Source organism: Rhyacophila brunnea, unplaced genomic scaffold (genome assembly GCF_057557595.1).
Source record: "Rhyacophila brunnea isolate RB1 unplaced genomic scaffold, BYU_Rbru_1.0 scaffold_7, whole genome shotgun sequence".
In the NCBI taxonomy this organism is placed as follows: domain Eukaryota; kingdom Metazoa; phylum Arthropoda; class Insecta; order Trichoptera; family Rhyacophilidae; genus Rhyacophila; species Rhyacophila brunnea.
This window is the reverse complement of record NW_028233339.1, coordinates 24187537-24208393: the sequence shown is the minus strand read 5'-3', so window position 1 is coordinate 24208393 and position 20857 is coordinate 24187537. Positions and strand designations below refer to the sequence as shown.

The 20857-nt window shown below is 31.2% G+C and overlaps 1 protein-coding gene across 4 annotated transcripts in view; it reads left to right on the top strand.

Moving 5' to 3' along the window:
* Nucleotides 1-4162: 4162 nt before the first annotated feature.
* Sur (Sulfonylurea receptor) overlaps nt 4163-20857 on the top strand; it is a 64671-nt gene continuing 47976 nt past the window's right edge. The window contains exons 1-2 of one of the 4 annotated variants that reach the window (XM_085957555.1): nt 4163-4241; nt 9759-10117. In XM_085957555.1, coding sequence (XP_085813681.1) covers nt 9921-10117 — 197 coding nt within the window. In that variant the 5' untranslated portion in view covers nt 4163-4241; nt 9759-9920. Of the gene's footprint in view, nt 4485-9758; nt 10118-20857 lie in introns of all 4 variants that reach the window. The other 3 variants (XM_085957557.1, XM_085957556.1, XM_085957558.1) reach the window with 3 other exon arrangements.

The following is a 20857-nucleotide window of genomic DNA, read 5'->3' as shown; positions in this document are numbered from 1 at the left end:
TGTAGTCGTGTTTTGATATATTCTAAAAGTTTCAAATGTCTAGCTAGTCGGGAAGTTAGTTAAAAATCTTTAATCGTCCAATACAAATCTTGGACTTACAAGAAAAAAAATGTACTGAACACAAGAAAAAATTAGTACTGGACAAACAAGAATACGAGCTAATAAAAACGTGGTAATAAAAAATAATTTCATTTTTATCAGACATACAGTATTGGTAACACAATTAATTAGATCTTATGAATATGATCTTATGGATGCGTTTTGAGAGTTCATAAAATCTTTGTGTTATACCTATACCTACTAGACAGACTGCAAGATTTGGTTTTTATTATAGTTAGAACTGAAAACCCTGACTCACACATAATAATAATTATGTACTTGCAAAGGGCATTATTTAGTACCTACGTTTACTGATGGTATTCGCTTTTCATTTTTTAATTTCAACCAGAATGCACACAGTGATTTTATTAAAACTGTAGCGAAGTGCCTCATCAATCATCATATTACATTTAAATAAATTGCTCTTCTAGTTTATTAATATTGACAAAATATACATGACAGTAATTTGCATTAAAATTAAATGGCGTTTGTATCCCAAGAATGTTTTGTTGTAAATATTTTGTGACCCACTAAATATGCCGATCGACCCATAGCTTAAGAACCGTTTTCATAAGGTCTAAGTCGCTTTGATTGCAATCCTTGATAGAATTTAGAAAATAGTATTTTCAGATAGATGGCATAATAAAATTATATCTAATATCTGTCGAGTTCCAAAGGTTAATGAATTAAGCGGAAGTCCAATGATATGTAGGTACCTACCTATTTAAATCATAGAGTAATACAAAATGTATTAATTCATTAGGTAGTTATTTAGAATTTCCTAGATTATCATATCATAAATGAAATAGAAACGGATAAATGGTGTTATACAATTATTGAACCCAAGAACATGGGCGTGCCAAGCGGGGGTGTTAGGGGTACGAAACACCCGATCGGCAGGATTCAGGGGCGGCGACAGTCCGAAAAAACATCTTTAGTGATAATGAAAAACTCATTTTCCCGCAATTTCCTTCTATACCTATCATTAAATATTGTATTTCTGTGCATGAAGCTTTACATTATAATTCAGAATTTTATATTATCTAAGAGGTAAAATGTGTTATACATTTTGATGACAATAAAATAATTGTTTCAACATTTCTTTGACTTCATATTTCCATTTTTTTGTGGAGGTAGCAATTTTGGGCTGGCACCCGGGCGGCAGCCACCCTTGGCGCGTCCCTCCACAATTAATAAGCAATAAACGACAAAAGGGCACCCCTATCCACTGGTTCGGCGGATTGATTAACTCATTTAGTGCGAACAACGCGACTGGCGCGTTTGGATTAGTTGGCCATTCGATATAATTAACGTGTTATTTAAATGTGGTAATTAAAAAAGTGATTAAAAGGTCGGCAGTGATTGTGCTAAGCTAGTGAACGAGAATTGGTAAGTCTTCATCCAGCAATGAATCGGCTCCGGCTAACGATGATGATGATGAAATTAAGTATCTAATTTAAAATAAAATTTAGGTTAATCGTTAATAAATGGGGAGAAAATGTAACAGAAAACATTTTGGTGCCCTTTTTGCATTTGAATATTGAGAGTCCTAAGCCAAAAGTTTAGGTACCTACAGGCCGGGTCTCAAGATGATTGGACAAATTGGGTGACTGTATTTCTGTACTGTATACTTGTATCGCATGACTGTATTTCTTGATAATGGAAGAAATAAGAGAAGAGATAAGAACTAGCGGATTTTAAGAGCTGGAACGTCGAGTAGTTTTGACCCGTTTGCACAAGAAATATTACATTACAGTATAATATTATTATTATGTCTCCTAGGAGCCTCGAGCAATACTCCAACAGGATCGTCCCTACGTAAGTAAGTACGTTTTATTAGATTTACATTTAGAACGTCATCTTCAGAATTTTTCAAAATTGTTCTTTTTTTCTCAATGCTCTCATGTAATGTTTCAAATTATCACGTTTTTGATAAGCATAGTCGAAATAATAATATTATAAGAATGATGATTATATTTCATATTATGGTAGGCACCCTTTTAATTCGGTCATCGCCGTATAAGTAAATTATTAATAATAATATCATGAATTACTTTGTTAACACGTTGATCGCCATGGGGGTCACCGGTGACCGGCATCGGATTACGTTCAGGGGGCCATGGGGGTCACCGGTGACCGGCAAAGAAGACCTGCCTTAGAGTTGTTGTACAGCGCCGGCGGGCACGCGCGCAGTGCATTTTTCGATACGCGGTGACCGGCATGGCCCTTCTGTATATTACTGCCACTTGGCCTGAAAATATGTCTTCCCAGTCACAAAATATAGGCTCACTAATGTAAAGAATGTACATAATGAAAAAAAAAAGTTTTCCTTTTAAATTGTAAATGTGTTTTTGTTGATATAAAAATAAAAATTAAATAGATGATAAAAATGTAAGTTATAAAAAATATGTAAAAAATAAAAAAATAGAATAAAAAAATGATTATAAGGTATGTATACGTATATTTCCAGTTTATGTGTATCCAGGTATTATACTACCCAATTTGAAAACTTTTATTCCGTATTTGTGCCTTTTCTGTTTATTATACTATCAAAATCTAAATATAATTCGACCGCGAAATGGCACCATGCTCTCGTCAACACATATGGACAGGTGACCGGCGAAGTGGCCGGCCCGGCGCAATAGAATAAATTAACTTGTTGGCGCCGCGACGGACACATGTGGCCGGCACATCATAAAAACCAATATTTACGTAAAAAAATCATCAAAATGAAAAAAAACATTATATTCTTTCATTACCTATCAAATAATACCTTAGAGACAAATAATCATTTTTTAACTATTTTATGTAAGACTAGTTGGCGATCAATGTGTTAAGCAGTAATGAAGGTGGGTACTCAAACTTTACCGTGGTTGTGAGAGTAATCCAGAATTCTGGGTGTTGGTATTGGTGTTGATAGTAATTTAGCAAATAATTTGGCCACCTCATATCAGTGTCAAGGGCCGCGCAATCAGACGCCGCGCCGGATAAACCCGAAGGGGGAACTACGCGCAGCATCAAAAACATCATACCAGTCATTCTTTACAGTAGCGTGCTTAAATCTCAATAAGTATATATTTTAATAATTTCTTAATTAGACGACCTGACATAGGAGACTGTGCTACATATCGTTAATATTGAAGACCACCTTTTGTAATATTAAATTAATGAAGGTATTCACAATACTAACGTTGATTCCTAGATCTACTGGTATTTGCTAAATATTTTTTAAAATTTAATTGAGGAGTGTATTTTAGACTGTGACTATTGCTGAAGATCGGTTCAATATAAAGACAAAAAAAAAACAAGTTATATAGATTTTTTTGAAGAAAAGTCAATGTTTTTTTAAAAATAAAATATATTAAAACTATAAAAACCGACAAAAATATTATATATAAAAACAACAATAACGAACGCGCATTCCATAACGGATTTATTAACATTCCGAGTTTATCTTCGAATATTTTTTTTACATTGATTAATTAAAGTATATTGTCAGAAAATTTAAGCAAATTACATGATCAACATTCTGTCACTAGATACCGCTAGTAACACTACGCTCCCGTTAATAAGTTTTCTGGAATAATTTTTCATAGTGTTTAATGACGTTAATTGGTCACAATTTATCGATGCTCGCTCTAATATTACTAACAAAAAGGTTTTTTTTTATCTCATTTTAGTTTTCAATGTTTTTAAAGTAAATAAAAAATAGATTTAAACTATTAATCTTATTCGAAAATCTCTCCAACATATTCAACGGAAGTTATTATTAAACTAAATTTTATTATAATCATAAAATAGTATTAATAGTAGTATTGTCGAAAAATAATAAGTACTACGCCATTGCAATAAAAACTATGAGAAGACAATATATGGCCGAATTACTTCGCGTATCATATCCGATCCGAGGATTTTCTGAATATTATCTGACTCATGCAGCATGGCATTCTTCCAAGAAACCAGATTTCGGCCTACTCTTTCGCACCGAAGCAACAGTTCGGTAGTGACTAGTGCTCACTCCTAAAGAAAGCGGCATCGGATATTATTTTGCAGAGTAAAGTTTAGAGTCGAGAACGACGCGCGGCTGATGTGACGTTTGTCCGGCAGGAAAATCCTCCGTAGCAGTCGTCAATAATATCGATGTAATATTATTATTTCAGTATTTTTCTCTGTTCCAAAATATTGTGTTTACAAATAATACATAATACTACCTGTTAAAAATAACAATTTTAAAATACTTTGTATCTACTTAAAATTACGAGAGTGACAGTTCGAGACATTTTCCCGCGTATTTTATTTCGAGAAACTCACAAATACAAATTAGTATTTTTTTCAAAAATCGAACGTGAAATTATAAAAAGTGTTTAAAAAAAATCACCGAGTAGGTACTGTGTTTACGTTATTTTTTTGTGTTTTTAATATAGCGCTTTCTATAATAATCATTAAAATAATAATAACTATTAGTGTGGTATTTTTATAAAGTAAATAATGTTGATGGTTTTTTTATTAGAATGCTTGGTGATATCTTTAGTCGTATGAGATAAACAACGATTGATGATGTATCAAAATTGGCATTCCAGTCAGTTAACTAACTGGGGATTCGGACTTTATGGTCTTTTATGAATAATTCAGTTGTGATCAACAATAATAATTTTCTTTGACTTTATGACCACTAAAAATAAATGTGTTTTCTTTTTATAGAACATTGTTATTAAGTTATTTATTACTTATTAGCTTATTAGTCTTATTACTCTTATTAGTCTTATTACTTATTAGTTGACTTATTACGAATGTTATATAGCTGGAGTTTCATATTATATAAATAGTAAATACTACTGTATTATAGCAGATATAATAATATTAATGACAGTTTTTATCGGAGTTTTTATAATATGGAGGATAATATTCAGGTATTTGAAGAATACTTTGACATTTTAGCTAACTTCATTACATTAAAATGATATACCTATAATTCTATAAGTACAATATTACTACATTCATCGCTTATTTCTCTAATATTATTCCAACTAGGTGCTTAAAGTATATTATAATATATGAAACATATCATTAGTTTTTCATATTGTTTAAATCAATCAAATTAATCCCAATGTAATGTAGATTCGAATGAAAACTAATTTATTAGTGTAGGTACCTATTTAATTTTTGTGTTATTTAAAAAAATAGGTTAAACTATTGAAATATTATACCTATTATGAAATATATTATATTATCCCATTTAACGTTACGTTTATTGTAACTGTCATATTAAATGATTATGAAATGATTTTGGAAACGGAACTAATATACCTACTTGAATACCGTCAATTTAATATTTAAATTTACCATTTTTTTTGCTATTGATCAATAATCTTTGCGTGCCAGTGGCGAAGGGCTGAGGTAGACTGCTAAGATCCAACATAAATAGTGCACACAAAGCTTTGTCAGTAAAATGTATTTGTTTTCATTGAATTAAGACCACAATGTGTAGATAGTGTTTGCTAGTTTTTAAAATTCAAATAAACTCTGCCTAATCCAAGCCATCTTGTAAAAAATATTCGTTTATCTATAAAACATCTAAAATTATGCTATTTTAGATATTTTATAGATATACGATTGTTTTATCGATTATGGTTTGGTTAGGCAGAATGAATTTAAAAATTGCATTTTTACTTCAACGAAAACAAAAAATAAATATGATTGAAAAGGTGTATACCTACTATTTTTGTTGGATAGCCCACATCATATAAACTATTATAATTTGGTTTAAGCATGGTTTAATTGTATTTTAAAAACTAACCAGCACCATCTGCAAATTATATTTTTAGTTCAATGAAAACAAATAAGTATGACTGACAAAGTTTAGTGTGCACTATTTATGTCGAATTTTAACAGCCTACCTAAACCCTTCGCCACTGTTTCGTGCTCTATTTATATATATCAAAAAAATTATACTGACTTAATCAGAAGGGTACTCAATACTTCATGAAATATTATATATTTTGTATATGTGGAGGGGAGGGGTTTTTTTAAAACATCTTGAGGTTAATTATTTGGAGTTATGTTCGAATTTCTAATTTCTTGCAACTCAAATATTCTGTAAAACATCATATTTTTCTGTTATTGCACTTATGTGTGTCTGTTTATGTGTAGAATTAAATTTATGTTATATATAATATGCATTGTACACATATCAAGTAAAATAAACATTGCTGAACGTCAATCTGTATTTTACCACGGACCAACAATAATAAACTTGCTAAAGATGTGGTAGGTACATAAATATAAAATAGATACATGAGCAACGAGGTTTAAAATAGCACTTAATCAAATAGCGAAAAATTTGAAATAGTTCAGATTAAATTCTTCCACCAAGAGCTTCATGTTTAACTAAGTCGATGTAACAATTTATATGTTATAATTATTAAAACTTCAAAAAATAATAAAATTATCAATGAAATAGGTTTCTTTGTGACTTTTCACGCGAACTTCCGTCCACCGGCTGCTGAAAACTTTGTTTCCATTAAATATACGAAAGGTTCAATTTAGATTTTCGAATCCAAACCAAATTCATTCAAGTTCAAGATTCAAGTCTCGTTCGATACAAATATCTTCCATTTTTTTTATTAGGTCGTATTCTTATTTGTCCGGTACAAATCTTGCAATCGATTTTAACTAGCTTCCCGACTAGCTAGACATTTGAAACTTTTAGAATATATCAGAACACGATGCTAATGCAATTTTTAGTCGTTTTTAAGTAGAATTAAATTCATTTTCAGTTAATTCTGTTTTGTATGAAAAGTTATTTCGGAAGAAATCCGTAATCCAATCCACTATTATTGGTTGCTAGGTCCTAACAACTAAATTATTAATATATACGTGCGTTACTATAGAAATCAACATGAGTGTCAAAATGACATTTCAGTATTATTTCTATCAAATACATTTTTTTTTGATCGTTTAAGCTAGTCAAGTCAAGTTTATATGATTAAACAGAAAATTTAAAAACGTTGTATATTTATAAAAAGTTCTTTTTATCTTGTAATTATTCATATTATTTTTGTACGTATGTTTATGATGTTTTACAAAGTATGTATATTTAACAACACTTTTAGTTGCACCATTTCAGTATTTATGTAAACAGACATTAATAATAGTGTTAGCATAATGCAAGTTGAAAAAAACAATTATAAACACTTTTGGCACTGAAACAAATTTGTTTTTTTTACACATCGTTGCGTATTACTTACTACCATATAATTTTGGCGACCAAAGCATCAATATACATTATGAGAATAATTGTATTATAGAAAATCTCGGAATGTAAAGAACGCACCAAAGCAGATTTCCGGTTTGGGAAATATATGACGAGAACGTTGTGATTCGTGTAAAAGTACTTCTTAAACACCTAAAAACTGTTCGAAGAAAACATATTATAATATTCATATTATCCTATACACAGTTTCCTACGCTTCACGATATAAATAAAGGTAATTTGGTAAATCTGTTTCTAAGATTAGATCCATTGGCCCACGGAAACGTAGAACGTTAAAAATATTATTTCAATAACGAATACGCGGAATTGCTTCGTTATTAAAGTTGTGAATCGTACTAGATATTGTCATTTTGTACATCCCACTTCAATATAATATGATCGAAACCGATAGATACGAGATTCAGTAGTAGTTACCTACCTATTGTTATTCTACTCTGGTGGGCCTTTGCTAAATAGCTTGCCACGCAGACTAATAAATGCAATTCCCGCCTGACAAACAGAAGGGAGTCCCTCTCAGTAACAACTTAATTGAAAATGTCGCCGCGTCCGCCACATTTTGCCGATAGATCGCCATTCTAAAGAACTCGAACGATTGACACCTTGTTTGTTGATCCGGTCGCAATTTTCTCTTGCACCGGAAATGTTAATCACAATATATCTTGACGCACTAATATTCAAATATATGCCGTACAGCGTTTAAAATAAAATGTTATGTGTATTTGCTTGTAGCCATTGTGATATTGTGAGTGATTTAATATTGCCTAATTTTACCATGTGCCCGGGTGAAGGATTTATATTTCCCGCCATAGAAACTATCATATGGAAGTGTTCAGTTGGATAATATTTTCAAACACAGTGCGAGTGGTATATTTTTGAATAATGCTTTAATCAATTATTCGATTCAATTACTTACTTTTATTTCATTAAAACCATTTAGTCTGTCTTTCAAAGATATTTACAATGTTTAGAATTAATGGTTTCTGTATCGTGTTTTAATTACTACAAACGAATAAACAACTCGCCGTAAAATTTAAATCAAAGATTATGAAAATATAAAAGATAAATTTAAGTTAGTTTTCTTGATCAACCTTTTGTTCATTTCACCAGAAATTTTACAGAAGTTTCATTTCTACCGTGCCCTGCAGACACTTATTTTTATAATATCTTGTCTGAAACGGACATATTATTATTGACGATATTAAAAATGGTCCAACCACAGTCATTCCATTATCTTTGTATACTTAATTAAAATACAACAAAATTTATAGGTACCTAGTACCCACTCAATTTATTAACGACCCGGATTAAACTATGTGCTTTACAGCGGCGATTTTGTTTGACGCAATCGATTCGTTCAAAGATTAAAAACAGTGTCTCGCAACAGCTCGAACCAGTCGTACACTTAGGTACCAAATTATACCAAAGTCTTAAAACTAAACGTATTTATAACAAATTGAGTATACAATATTACCAAAACCATATCAAAATCCCTCCAACTAACATCAAAGGGGTCTATAACATAGCCACTCAAACAATACACAAAAAATTAATAAACCTCAAATATTATTATGTGCCATCACTATTTCATTCAATAATAATTGGATAGGGTGGAGATAGGTATATTGTTATTTTACCTAAATGTTTTTATTTAATTAATTATATTGGGGGGGGGCTCAAAATGAGTTAGTGGCTCGGCCTTCCAATTCACTAAGCCCACCAATACTAATTTAAATACTAAGTACATATTTTGTTTTATTTTCAAGAATGTTTTTTCATTAATAATTATTGACAACTAAACTATAATAGTGATTCGTTTACTGATATGAGTATAACTATTTTTAACTCAAATATTCACAAGACTGGTTAACGTTTTAGTTAAAATATATGCATAAATATGGATGAATTATTCGTTGAATAAAAAAAAATATTAGCAAATTCAACTAAGTTACAACAAAAAAATTTGGAGTGATCCGTGACGTCGGTTAGTAATTAAAGTAATACCTACTTTGATTTAAAATACAAAAGCCGATCGCCAATAGTAACTCAATTTGGAAAGCGCTTCAGAGAGCATTAAGAGCCATTAGTTAAAAATTTGTCGCAATTAAGTATGGCGCCTATAGAATAGTGGTCTATGTGCACGGGCGCGAAACCCAAGGGATGTGGGTTCGATTCCTGCTGGGTGTCTTACTTTTATCAAAAAAGATTTTTTCTATTGGTTATAATGTTATAATATATTTTCTCAGAAGTGTTTTCAAAATTATGTACTCATGTAAAATAATATATACATTTTAAAACTATGTTGTAATTTTCTTCAATCAAACAATAAAGAACATGTGCTACTTGTTTATAAATTTCAACGTGTGTCAACAATATTATTTTATTTCAGTGCCAAAATTTATTGCAAAGCGAAATATTTCCACAGATAAATTAAAAAAATGATTATTCGATACATTAGAGATTATTGAAAATGCGGTAAAACGTAAAAAATAAGTGTTTATATAATAATTAGTGATGTGTAATAGATTAATGTGCATCTAAGTGATTTGCGATGGAGTATTTGGGGCGTTTCTCGTCACCAGTCAACAGTAGTCAGGTCGACTCAGCGACCGTCTCCTGGAACGGGACTGCGAGCCCTTGGGGAAGGGCAGGATGTCTGACAGACCTGGTAGGGGCGGGCATATCGGTAGTTTACGCCGTCTTTGCCCCGTGCGTCGCCCTGTGTCTGAAGCGAACTGGAAGTAGAACGTAAGTCATTAAAATTCAATGGGAAATTGCGAAAATCAAAAATAGATTTCCCGTTCATCTTTTGTTGTGAATATTTCACGAATCTTCGGGTGTATTAACATGACAAAGGACAGCATTTCAATTGAGATGGGTACCTATACGATGAAATCTCCATCGTTTTATTTTATTTTATTTTGATTTGTGTAAAAAGTTTTTCTTTTATTTGTTCCAAATTAATATTGAAATAGCATGAAAAAGTTACACGATTCATTATGTACTTACCTAATATATTAACTTGAATTGTCGCTAAACTTTACACAGAATATTATATTCATAATTTTGTGTTCTAAAGGGAAAAGAAAATAAGTCTAAAATCGTTAATCTCCAGAAGGGCTAAAAGAAGATTGAGTGAGTTGAGTGAGATCTATGTTTTTATATGAAATTTACTAATTTAGTAGTTACGATTTGAATCGTTTCTTTTCTTCTATACTTACTTCACCCTGTCACGCTACAGCATTGGGGCATTGAGCAAGCGCAAGGTTACACCATTTCCTTCAGTCCATCGCCACGTCTTGCCATGTGAGACATTCAGCGCGTAAATCGCTTTTGTATCATTGCTCCAAGGTGAGGGAGGGTTGGCCATGGCGACGGAACCCTCGATACCAACTTTTGAACTTTGAGAAACGATGTCACCGCCGAATCTTAGGGTTACATTGGTAGGTACGATCGCGTTACAAACACTCGAGTTCGTGATTGGCCACCGTAGATCCCTGTGATTGAAATAGTCACGAAAAGACGCTGTATGTCGCTGGGACATGTGTTCCAAATGTTGCCAGAGAGTGAGACATTCTGAACCATTTCTTATTTACCATATTTATATGAATTATGATTAATTTGGCTTATTCAACTATTTTTTGGACTTGCATCATGCTTCCTTTTGCACACACCTAGTCCATTCAATAATAAATATTACCTATTGTTAGTATAGTAAGTATGTTCTATTACTCCTTACAGTATGTAATGTTTGGTTAGGTTGTGTTAGGACACTTATACATATATAGATAGGTATCAGTTTGCCTATAGTCACTAAAAGTATCGCCCAATTCACCCAGGCTTTTTTTGCGTCGCTGCTCATCAAAATGAGTTGCTGGTGAAATCAATTTACTGAAGTTATAATCGTTTGATAAATACATAGCTTATATTCTGTTTATTGATGTTTCTATTAGAAGATATTATGGTGTTTAATGTTTAAAAACGAGAACAGCTAACACAATAATGAATAAAGGAGCGATGGACTTGGAAATAAAATATTCCTTCCATACTATTTGATTTTTTTATGAATTAGGGCTTGTTTACACGTGATGGTATTAGTGCGAGTAGTGATTACTAATGATTAGCACTAAGCCCGTGTTAATAAGCATTTATTTGAAATACTTATTATATGCATCTACTGTATGACATTACTAATGAAAGAATTAAAAAAAATGAATTACATACTTATATTTTTTATTGTTTTATAACTGAACACCCCCAAATTGTAAATAACATTAAAAGAATAACAATGTTAGTACATTATTTTGTTGTAGGTACCATTCAAATAACCCTTATAAGGTTTTGTATTATTATAAAATTGGTGATACTTATCTGTTTAAAGTTGTTTTTTGCTGTCTAAATAAAAGTTATTTTACATTTCATTTCTCCCATTTCCATTCCAGCGGATTCACAATGAGCAATATTATAATTCTTGTATTTTCTATATTTAGTGACGCAATTAATCTTCAGTCGTTTGGAGAATTAAGACAATAAATTGCGACCTATTAAACAAAACTAAAAATTGCCAGTCGCCCACGGCTTCAAATAACGACCTTTGTAAAGCGTGGTCTAAATGTTGACTATATACAAATAAATCTCATACTCCGCATCCTTCGATCTATCTCTTACTTACTTAGTAAACTGACCATTCAGGTCCAGAGCCGATTGTACAGCCGTCTTCCGGAATCTCGTCATGTTAGTAATACCATTAAGTTATTCAAGTTTCTAGCCATTTCTCGACGGAATTTAAAATCATATATAGTGAGCGACGTCAGCTCGAATCCCACTCGGTGATTTTTTTCATGATTTTTGATTTAAAACTGTTATATTATGTATTCTTATATCTTGTGTATGTATATTTTTAATTACAATATGTCGATCAATTAGACGCAGCTTCAAATGCGGGGACTTAACAATAAATCTTACGCGACGTTGATATAGGTTTTAATTTTACTTATCTTGTCCGGACGACCCTAAGGCAAAAAGCTTTGAAATAATTCTATGAAAATCTGGAGTTAGTCATTTTGCGGTTAGCCAAGATTACGCAAAAAAGTGTTTGCTGTATTCATTTTATAATGTAAAGATTATAAGGGTGCCTTAAAATATTTGACGTAGTTATAGAACGCAATTATAAATCTCCAGAAGTAGGTTAAAATAATTTATATTTCGAATTTGCTTTATAAGCGAAAAGCCATTTTTTGTTTCATTTGCAATAAAATTTACTCTTAATAATTGTCAACAACTCTGCAACTTTACGGGTTTTAAGGGGCATCGTAATACTATTATTATAGTACCCACAACATACCGTGTCACTTCGCGAACACGAATACTATAGATACATCTAGACGCCACCCGTTGCATTGCTAAATGAAGCTGCGTGCCGTGCGTTTGGTTTGTGGGCGAGCGAACGCATTCGTCTACAAATGTTCGAGACCACAGACTATTTCGCTAGTGCTCGCCCAAAGTGCTCGCTCTAGACGCTTAGAATTAAAATATAATTTTCTATTTTTTTTACGTTATATAGTATTTTTAAGCGGTCAAAATGCAACCATTAGGTAAAGATATCCATAATTTAAGTTATTTTAAAGAAACACTAGGTCACTGATATTAAAATATATAATAATATACAAATAAATTATCACAAACATGTATCAACTTACATATGAAACGTAATACCATCTTCTTGCTTATCAGTACGGCTACCATATTTTAATACAACACACAAAACCATCTTTCCTACTTAATTAACTAAAAATATTTACCACTGACTTTATGTTTAACACAAAAAATAGCAATTTTAGCAACACGAGCTCGCAGGTTATCGACGCTACGTGAAGCGATTCACCACGATTTGCCGGCGATACTTTTGGAAACTAGCTCACACATATGTAGACCTTTTATCTTACTCTAGCGCGTGTCGCACAGATTATAAGGGTGCCTAATACTTTCTCACTCGCACTCATGCATCGTTTTTGTTCAGGCCTTGATTGTCGCATTCCCTCCACGGATTGTTCGACATAAAATTTATGGACATGAAAAATAAGATAAATACTATTTTATTGCAATTTATTATTTATGCTCTCATCGTAAATATAGTTATAACATAGTATATGAAGCCTACAATTTAATATACCTTGGTGATAATTAAATGATAAACCTACAGTAATTAAAAATCACCATAATAAATTGTGCATTCTCCGCAGTGTTACAATATTTTTCATTCGCTGATTATAGTACACAGGCGAAGAAAATATAGTATTTTTGAAAAAGATATAGTACCTACATGATCAGTTTTCGTCTTGAGTTTTTCAAAATTGTAGTATTTTGGCATATTTTTCGAAAAAATATAGTATTTTACAATTTCGCGGATTCAAAATTATAGTATTGTACTATAATTATTATAGTACGATTGACAATACAGATTCACAGTAGGTGCACCCGATTTTTATTAGTTCGTCGTATTTAATCAATAATACAATGCAGTTCCACCATGCATTGACAGTTAACACAATAAAAGAAATTAATCATTAAAACGTATTCTAATAATTTCTATCGTAGAAAATAAAATGCTTTTCAACAAACCTACGTTTAATAATGTTGCTTTACATTTTATTTAAAAATCGACGATTTTTTTAAAAATCAAAACGTGTATGATTTGAAATTCTATTATTTATATCGAACATAACTACTTCACAAAGAGAAACCGAACATCAATTAGAAATAACTAAATAAATCAAGGTACACGCAATCGATATTTTAAATTTAAATATAAAATAACTTAAAACTATATACTAACGTTTACAAGATACAAGATATAAAGAACTTTTTATAAACCACGTTTTTAAATGTTCTGTTGAATCATATAAACTTGACAATTCTATGTATTAATAAAAACTTTTTATTGTACTTCATAGAAATACTAAATAAATATTATAGAATATTGAAATGTCATTTTGACATTTCATATTGATTTCCATAGTAACACACGTATATTATATTAATAATTTAGTTGCTAGGACCCCCTTAGCAACTAACAATAATAACTTTAAACTTTCAACTTTCGAATTAACTGAAAATGAATTCAATTCTGCTTAAAAATGGCTAAAAGTATTAAAAGAATACATTGTCGTCGTGGTCTGATATATTCTAAAAGTTTCAAATGTCTAGCTAGTCGGGAAGTTAGCTAAAAATCTCCAATCAAGAAAAAAAAATGTACCGGACAGACAAGAAAAAATCTGTACCGGACAAACAAGAATACGAGCTAATAAAAACGTGATAGGTAATAAAATAAGAAACTATCAGAGAATCAGAAAATGATTGTTGACAAGTTTAAATACCTACTTAAAAGCATTATAATTAGTAGTCATACCACATTACCAAGTTGCGTAGGCCGTAGGCGCCTAGAATAATAAAAAATATGATAATACGAATACATGACAGCATATATGTTTAAGCATCTTATCAAAATGTCAGATTATGTCATTATATTGAAATATGTCAAGGTATTTTTGATTTTTTGTAAATATAACAAATTGTTGGACATCAACTTTTTATTTGTCGGTCAATAGTGAAAACGACCGTGAAAATCTTGTTATATATTTTTATTCGCTTCATATAAAGGTCAATAATTCCGTTCCATAAACATTAATTGCGTCACGGTCAAAGGAATAAAATGTGTTTTTTCAAGTTCACATTAATAAAAACAAAGTTCGAATGTCACAAAAAACGCATAACGGAACGTACTAAAAGCGTCAAGTGTTAATAAGTAGTGTATACAACAAAGATACTTAGGCCGGTATTAGACTATGATGGGTATGAGTTTTTTCAAGAGCATTCAGTTATAAAACACGAGAGACATATTAATATTACATTGCTAAAATATTTTATAAAAGTTATGTTTAAACAATGGACGACGAATGTATCTATGTTGTCTTGTACGTTTCTATGTTTTCAGTAGTCTCTACTCTATTTTTATATTTGTGATCTTGATGGTGATTATTTCATAGTACTTAAATATATCAGATTTTTCGTATTTTACAATTATGAATGATTTTGTTGGTTAATTTCTTGATGACTTTGGAACGATGATTTTGGAACGAGCTGCCTAATTTTGACTGAATTCTCAGTAGATCTATTTAATAATGGATAAAAGGTTTACGTTTATTTTTCTAATAATGTACTAGGTATTTCACTAATCTAATTTTCATCAAGTAAAATCGTTGATTTTTACACATTTTTGTTAACCTACCGAAAATTGAAAATCTCATTTCACATTAACACTTCAAGACACGCGTTAGGGCCTAGGGCTTACATTAGACCAGTGGTCTCCAAACTCAATAAAGATGTGAGCTACTTTCAGAAATTGAAATTTTCTGGTGAGTTAGTTATACATATTCCTTCTTTATATTTTTTTATCATCGTCCTTTATCGTACCATACATAATATTATTATATTACTTAAAATAAATTAGGACATCGGACTTCCAATAAAACATAAAATGCGTTCTTAGATACTTTAATTGTGTATTTATAAACGAAATAATAATTGAAAATATCTTGAAAAAATAATTAGTGAAAAGATTGGCATTCGCTTACCTCCACATTTTTTTCAATTCTCGATGAGTACCTTGTCACTCCCATCTCAATGCAATTATCAAGATGTACATCTGTGAGTATGTTTCTACTTTTAACCACCTTCATAATGGAAAACGTTGATTCACATAAGTAGGTAGAACAAAACAATGCCTTAATTGTATTCAATAATAAAATTTAAGAGGCAAATTTATAAATATGATAAAATATACTACGCTAGCTACTGGTAGCTCGAAAAAATATGCTGGAAAAAATATTTATAATATTTTTAATCATAATGCTATAACCGCATATAAATTGAGATAGGTAAGTGCATTCTTAAAATATTTATTTATTTGTACTTGTAATACAGCATTGTCAACGAATTCATTTTAAATGAGTTGTAATAAATCGATGTATTGGAAAATCAAAAACAAACACGCTAATGTTAAATTTCATGTCATGCCATTCAAAGAGAAAAAATATCATCTGTATGTGTATGACTGTACAAGTATTTAAGTATACATATTATCTCTTTTGTTGGCCATCTGCAACAAATTAATCTTCACGCTATAAATGTAATGCTTTTCGTATTGAAACCATTCCAGAAGTTGCTGTTCAAACAAGCAAATACATTTCATCGTAAACAAATAAAAATTAATACAAGAGAATTGAAACACATCGCATGGTTACTCCCATTACATTCCCGTTACATACAAGGCACGTGGAGTCGCTTTAAAAACCCGGACGCCAAATCTGACTCCGACTCCATTAATTGAAACAATAATTTAGATTTGTCAATCTAACATTTTCAACAAAAATGTCTGCGTTTGAGTTTTTCCAAAGTACACATACTAGGTATACTACATGTTCTTAAGTGAAAAATATGGCGCCTCGAAGAATTCCTATCACTCGCCAGATTTCTTGTTTCTTCTACAACATGTGGATGGTATTTAGCGGCATGAGAGCACGCTGGTATACGATTGACATGAAGAAAAGGCAGGCAAGGTTGAATCACTATTGGGGTATCCATTTTACGTGGCTAGGTCTTTAAGACATATTCACATTAAATGTGACGAGAGGCTAAATGGTCCATTTTCTTATCTTGTCATAACACTGCATAACTAGTAAGTACACAATATATAGCATTGAAGTTAATCGCCCACCAAACCATACCCGCCCCGCACCATACTCGGTCTTAATCAGGTGTATGACGGAAGAAACGTAATTAGGATAAACGTATGTATTTTTAATATATATATAATATCTCAGGAACAGTTACTCAAGACTGAGTTCGCCATGTGTACTCGAGTGTGCTTTAAGGCTATACCTAAGTTGAGACATGGTCTAAAAAGATCGTGGCTAGACGATGCGCGGATTACGGGTCGCTGGTGCAAATGACGCATGCCGAACAAAATATAATTTGTCATATAAATCCAACATGCGTCCATTTAATGTTCTGTTTATTGTTCTATTAGTAACAATAATAATATATTCATTGACATCTTTTCTTTTTAAAGTAAATGGGTAACGTTTTTAGTCATCTTTACATGATTTAAGAATTAATACCCCCCTCGCCATCACGAAACAAATTGACGTATTCACACCTCGACGATCGCTCTCCGAATGCCAGCGAGTCCAAAATTTCGTCGCGCCCATATTTGAAAATTATTTGCCGTTTCATCGTCTTAACTGAATTGACATAACTATAAGTTAAGAGTCCCCATGGGAGAGAAGAGCGTGTAGAAGAAAAATAAAAATTGTAGTAAATACCAAAAGCTCAGGTGAAGCCGAACGTCCATGAGACTTGTAACATTATCTTCCGATGACACATATATATGATGTTCTGATGATCCATAACATAGAGGCATAGCTACAAAATAAAAGGAAAGACTTAGATTCTGTTATGTGCTAGTACGCTGTTATGTGCTGATACTCGTAGTACGATACTACTTTAATCAACTTGTAATCAACGGCCAAAAAACTTTCCGTGACATTATACTATGGAGTTTGAACAGTGATAATACCGCTAAATATACATATAGCTGTTTATTTATTACTGTCATATTGTCACAATTATTTAAAAAGTGACAGGTCTATTAATTATATACAACTACTGGACATGGTTTTTAAAAATATGACTGATCCGTCCCTGTTTTGAATAATATTTGTAGCATTCTTTAACTGCCTTTGCATATATCTCTGTCTTATTTCATTCGTGATGTAAATTGCTAGATAAATTTACATTGCAGTTTTAATATATTTTGCATCCATTTATGTTTGCATAAAATAATATACCCGCCTCACTGGATACATAGTTCAAAAATGTGTGTCTTGATAAATTTTATGTTCGAATTGATAATGTAAAACCCGTATAATCTATGGGGTATTGCGTACCAATGTGTAATTATGCTGGTAATTAGCCTTAGCCGGCTCGCACATCAAAACTCGTCCGTCTGCAACGTGTCGAATACGTTGATGTGACGTCATCGTTATTCACAAAGCACACGTTGCCAAATAGAGCTTTGCAGATTGTTCGAATGCGACTTTTTATTTTGAAGAAAACATCTAGTGCTATCAACAAATCGCATGCCTTTCGGGAATTTTAATGTATGTTTTATTTTAGCTAAACCAAAGAGTGGGGCGAATGGATAATTATTATTATTCACGAAAAAGTATTTTAATATAACCTCCATTCTGTGGAGAACCAAATGCTCCGCTTAGGAGCGACGATTCCATTTGATTTATTTTTTTTGGAGCACACTTTCGTCTGCTTAACTGTATGTAGAATTTATATATAAATATATATATATATATATATATATATATATATATATCTATTATAAACTAGGTTATTAATGATTAAATGTATTAAAACTTACAGCATATCATATTGTTTAATATTTCTTTTAAATTAATAATTCATTTGATCGCGTTCCTCCTCTATTTTCGATTAAAGTCAAACATAATAAATACACAAGACACGTATTCTGACAACAGAATCTACTTTTATTCTTAAAGCTTGCAGGTGTATATCATTCTGGCAGTACCATAAATTGGGTAAAAAGATTTCTCTTATGAATGAAAGGGTTACTACAGTGGTTCTTAACCTTTTCGATGTCACGGTGCTTTTTTGATCATAAGGAAAAAACGCAGTGCACCAAAAAGAAAACAAAAAAAAATATGCGGACATAACTTTTATTGGTAAAAATTAAACAAGTTATATATCAGCCAAAAAAAAAAACATATTAAAGAAAAGACATATTTATAAATATATGGAAAAACTGTAATTAAATTACCCTAACGGCCCATATGCGCCACGTAGGTCAAAATGGAGATTTTATGGTATTTTCAGAGCATAAGCCTGGACATTCCTTAATACAACGTTTAATATAATATAAATAATCTATTTATATAATTTTGAAGCTTTATCATTTATATTTCTTTTAAACATTTGATGGCTGCATAAAGTATTTTTATTACATAAAATAGTATTCTTTTAAACCTCTCGCTCTAATGTTTTAGAATATAGTCATATCCTACATTCATGTGCAGTGGTGTTAAGATCTTTTAGATTTATTCATTTTCAAACGCATTTATAAAATTATTAGTAAAATTGTTGTTAACGTTATATAGTGAAATATTTACGATAAAAAAATATATTTATAATCTATGTGATCCCAAATTTTACAAGAATTATGCATTTTATTATTCAAAAAATGGGCACTATTATCACATTTGAAGATACTTCTAAAGATACTGATTATAAGCTATGTCTTTGACTATTCAAACGTGATAAAACATCCTACGAATAAATATTGTTTTATAATAAATATTGACCTAAGAATGAGGTCGTATTTTTTGAAATACGCCATTTTTTTTGCTGCAATGGAGTGCCGATAAATCTCTTGTTTTTCAGTTTTTATATTAGGTATTATTGAGAAACCGAGCTCACGCAAATATTATGATGTTGAAAACTGTAACAAGAATTTCAGTGCTCTCCTGTAGAGAGCTGGATATTCGTCTTGGACAGAAATCCAAAAATCCTCCAGAGTTATTTCAGAAAATTTAATTTTTAGAGTACGATTCGTTGACTAGGTGACCAATTCTTCCACTTCTTGGTACGAAAATTCACAACTTGATGTATCAATCGTAGCAAATGGATTTCGTATCCAGTCATAATGTTCTATATTATCATAAGGAAGGAAAGTAATATGCAATCTTTTCTTCCAATAAAGTTCAATGTTTTGTTATAGTAGAAATGATTCCCTCGGCTATATTTTCGTTAAAATCGATTCGGCGAAATCGAAATCACATTAGATCTTTCGTCGGCTTTCATAATTTCGCGAAAACCTTTTTCGGTTTACACTATTTCGCGGATTTTTCTGCTTTTTCATTTTTTTCGCGGTGCACCGGTTAAGAACCACTGGGTTACTAGATGGTCCGCAAGGGATCTGTTTTCACGAATTATTTATCCAAATGTCGAACTAATACAGTTTTATCAGAATTCAATGGAAAATAGAAAAATGGATGTCTAAAAATATATTTCTATATACCATATTATGAAGGTACGCAAATGTTTGAAAAAAAAACAAATAACAAAACAATATAGTAAATGTAGACATCTGAAGGTTTCTATTAATTATCTAAAAAAAATCTTTTGGTGAACCTATATATATTTACATAGAGAAATGTTCCCATTAAAAATCCTCGCATCCTTCCCATCTGTGTTGAATTAAATGAAGAAATGGTTGAAATTAACTCAGTTAAAATAATGAGATTGCAATTTCAAAATTTACATTTAGTTAATATAAGGTAGAAAATAAAATTGTTATTATAAAAATAGTTATGAATGTTTGATAAACAACAATGAAATAAT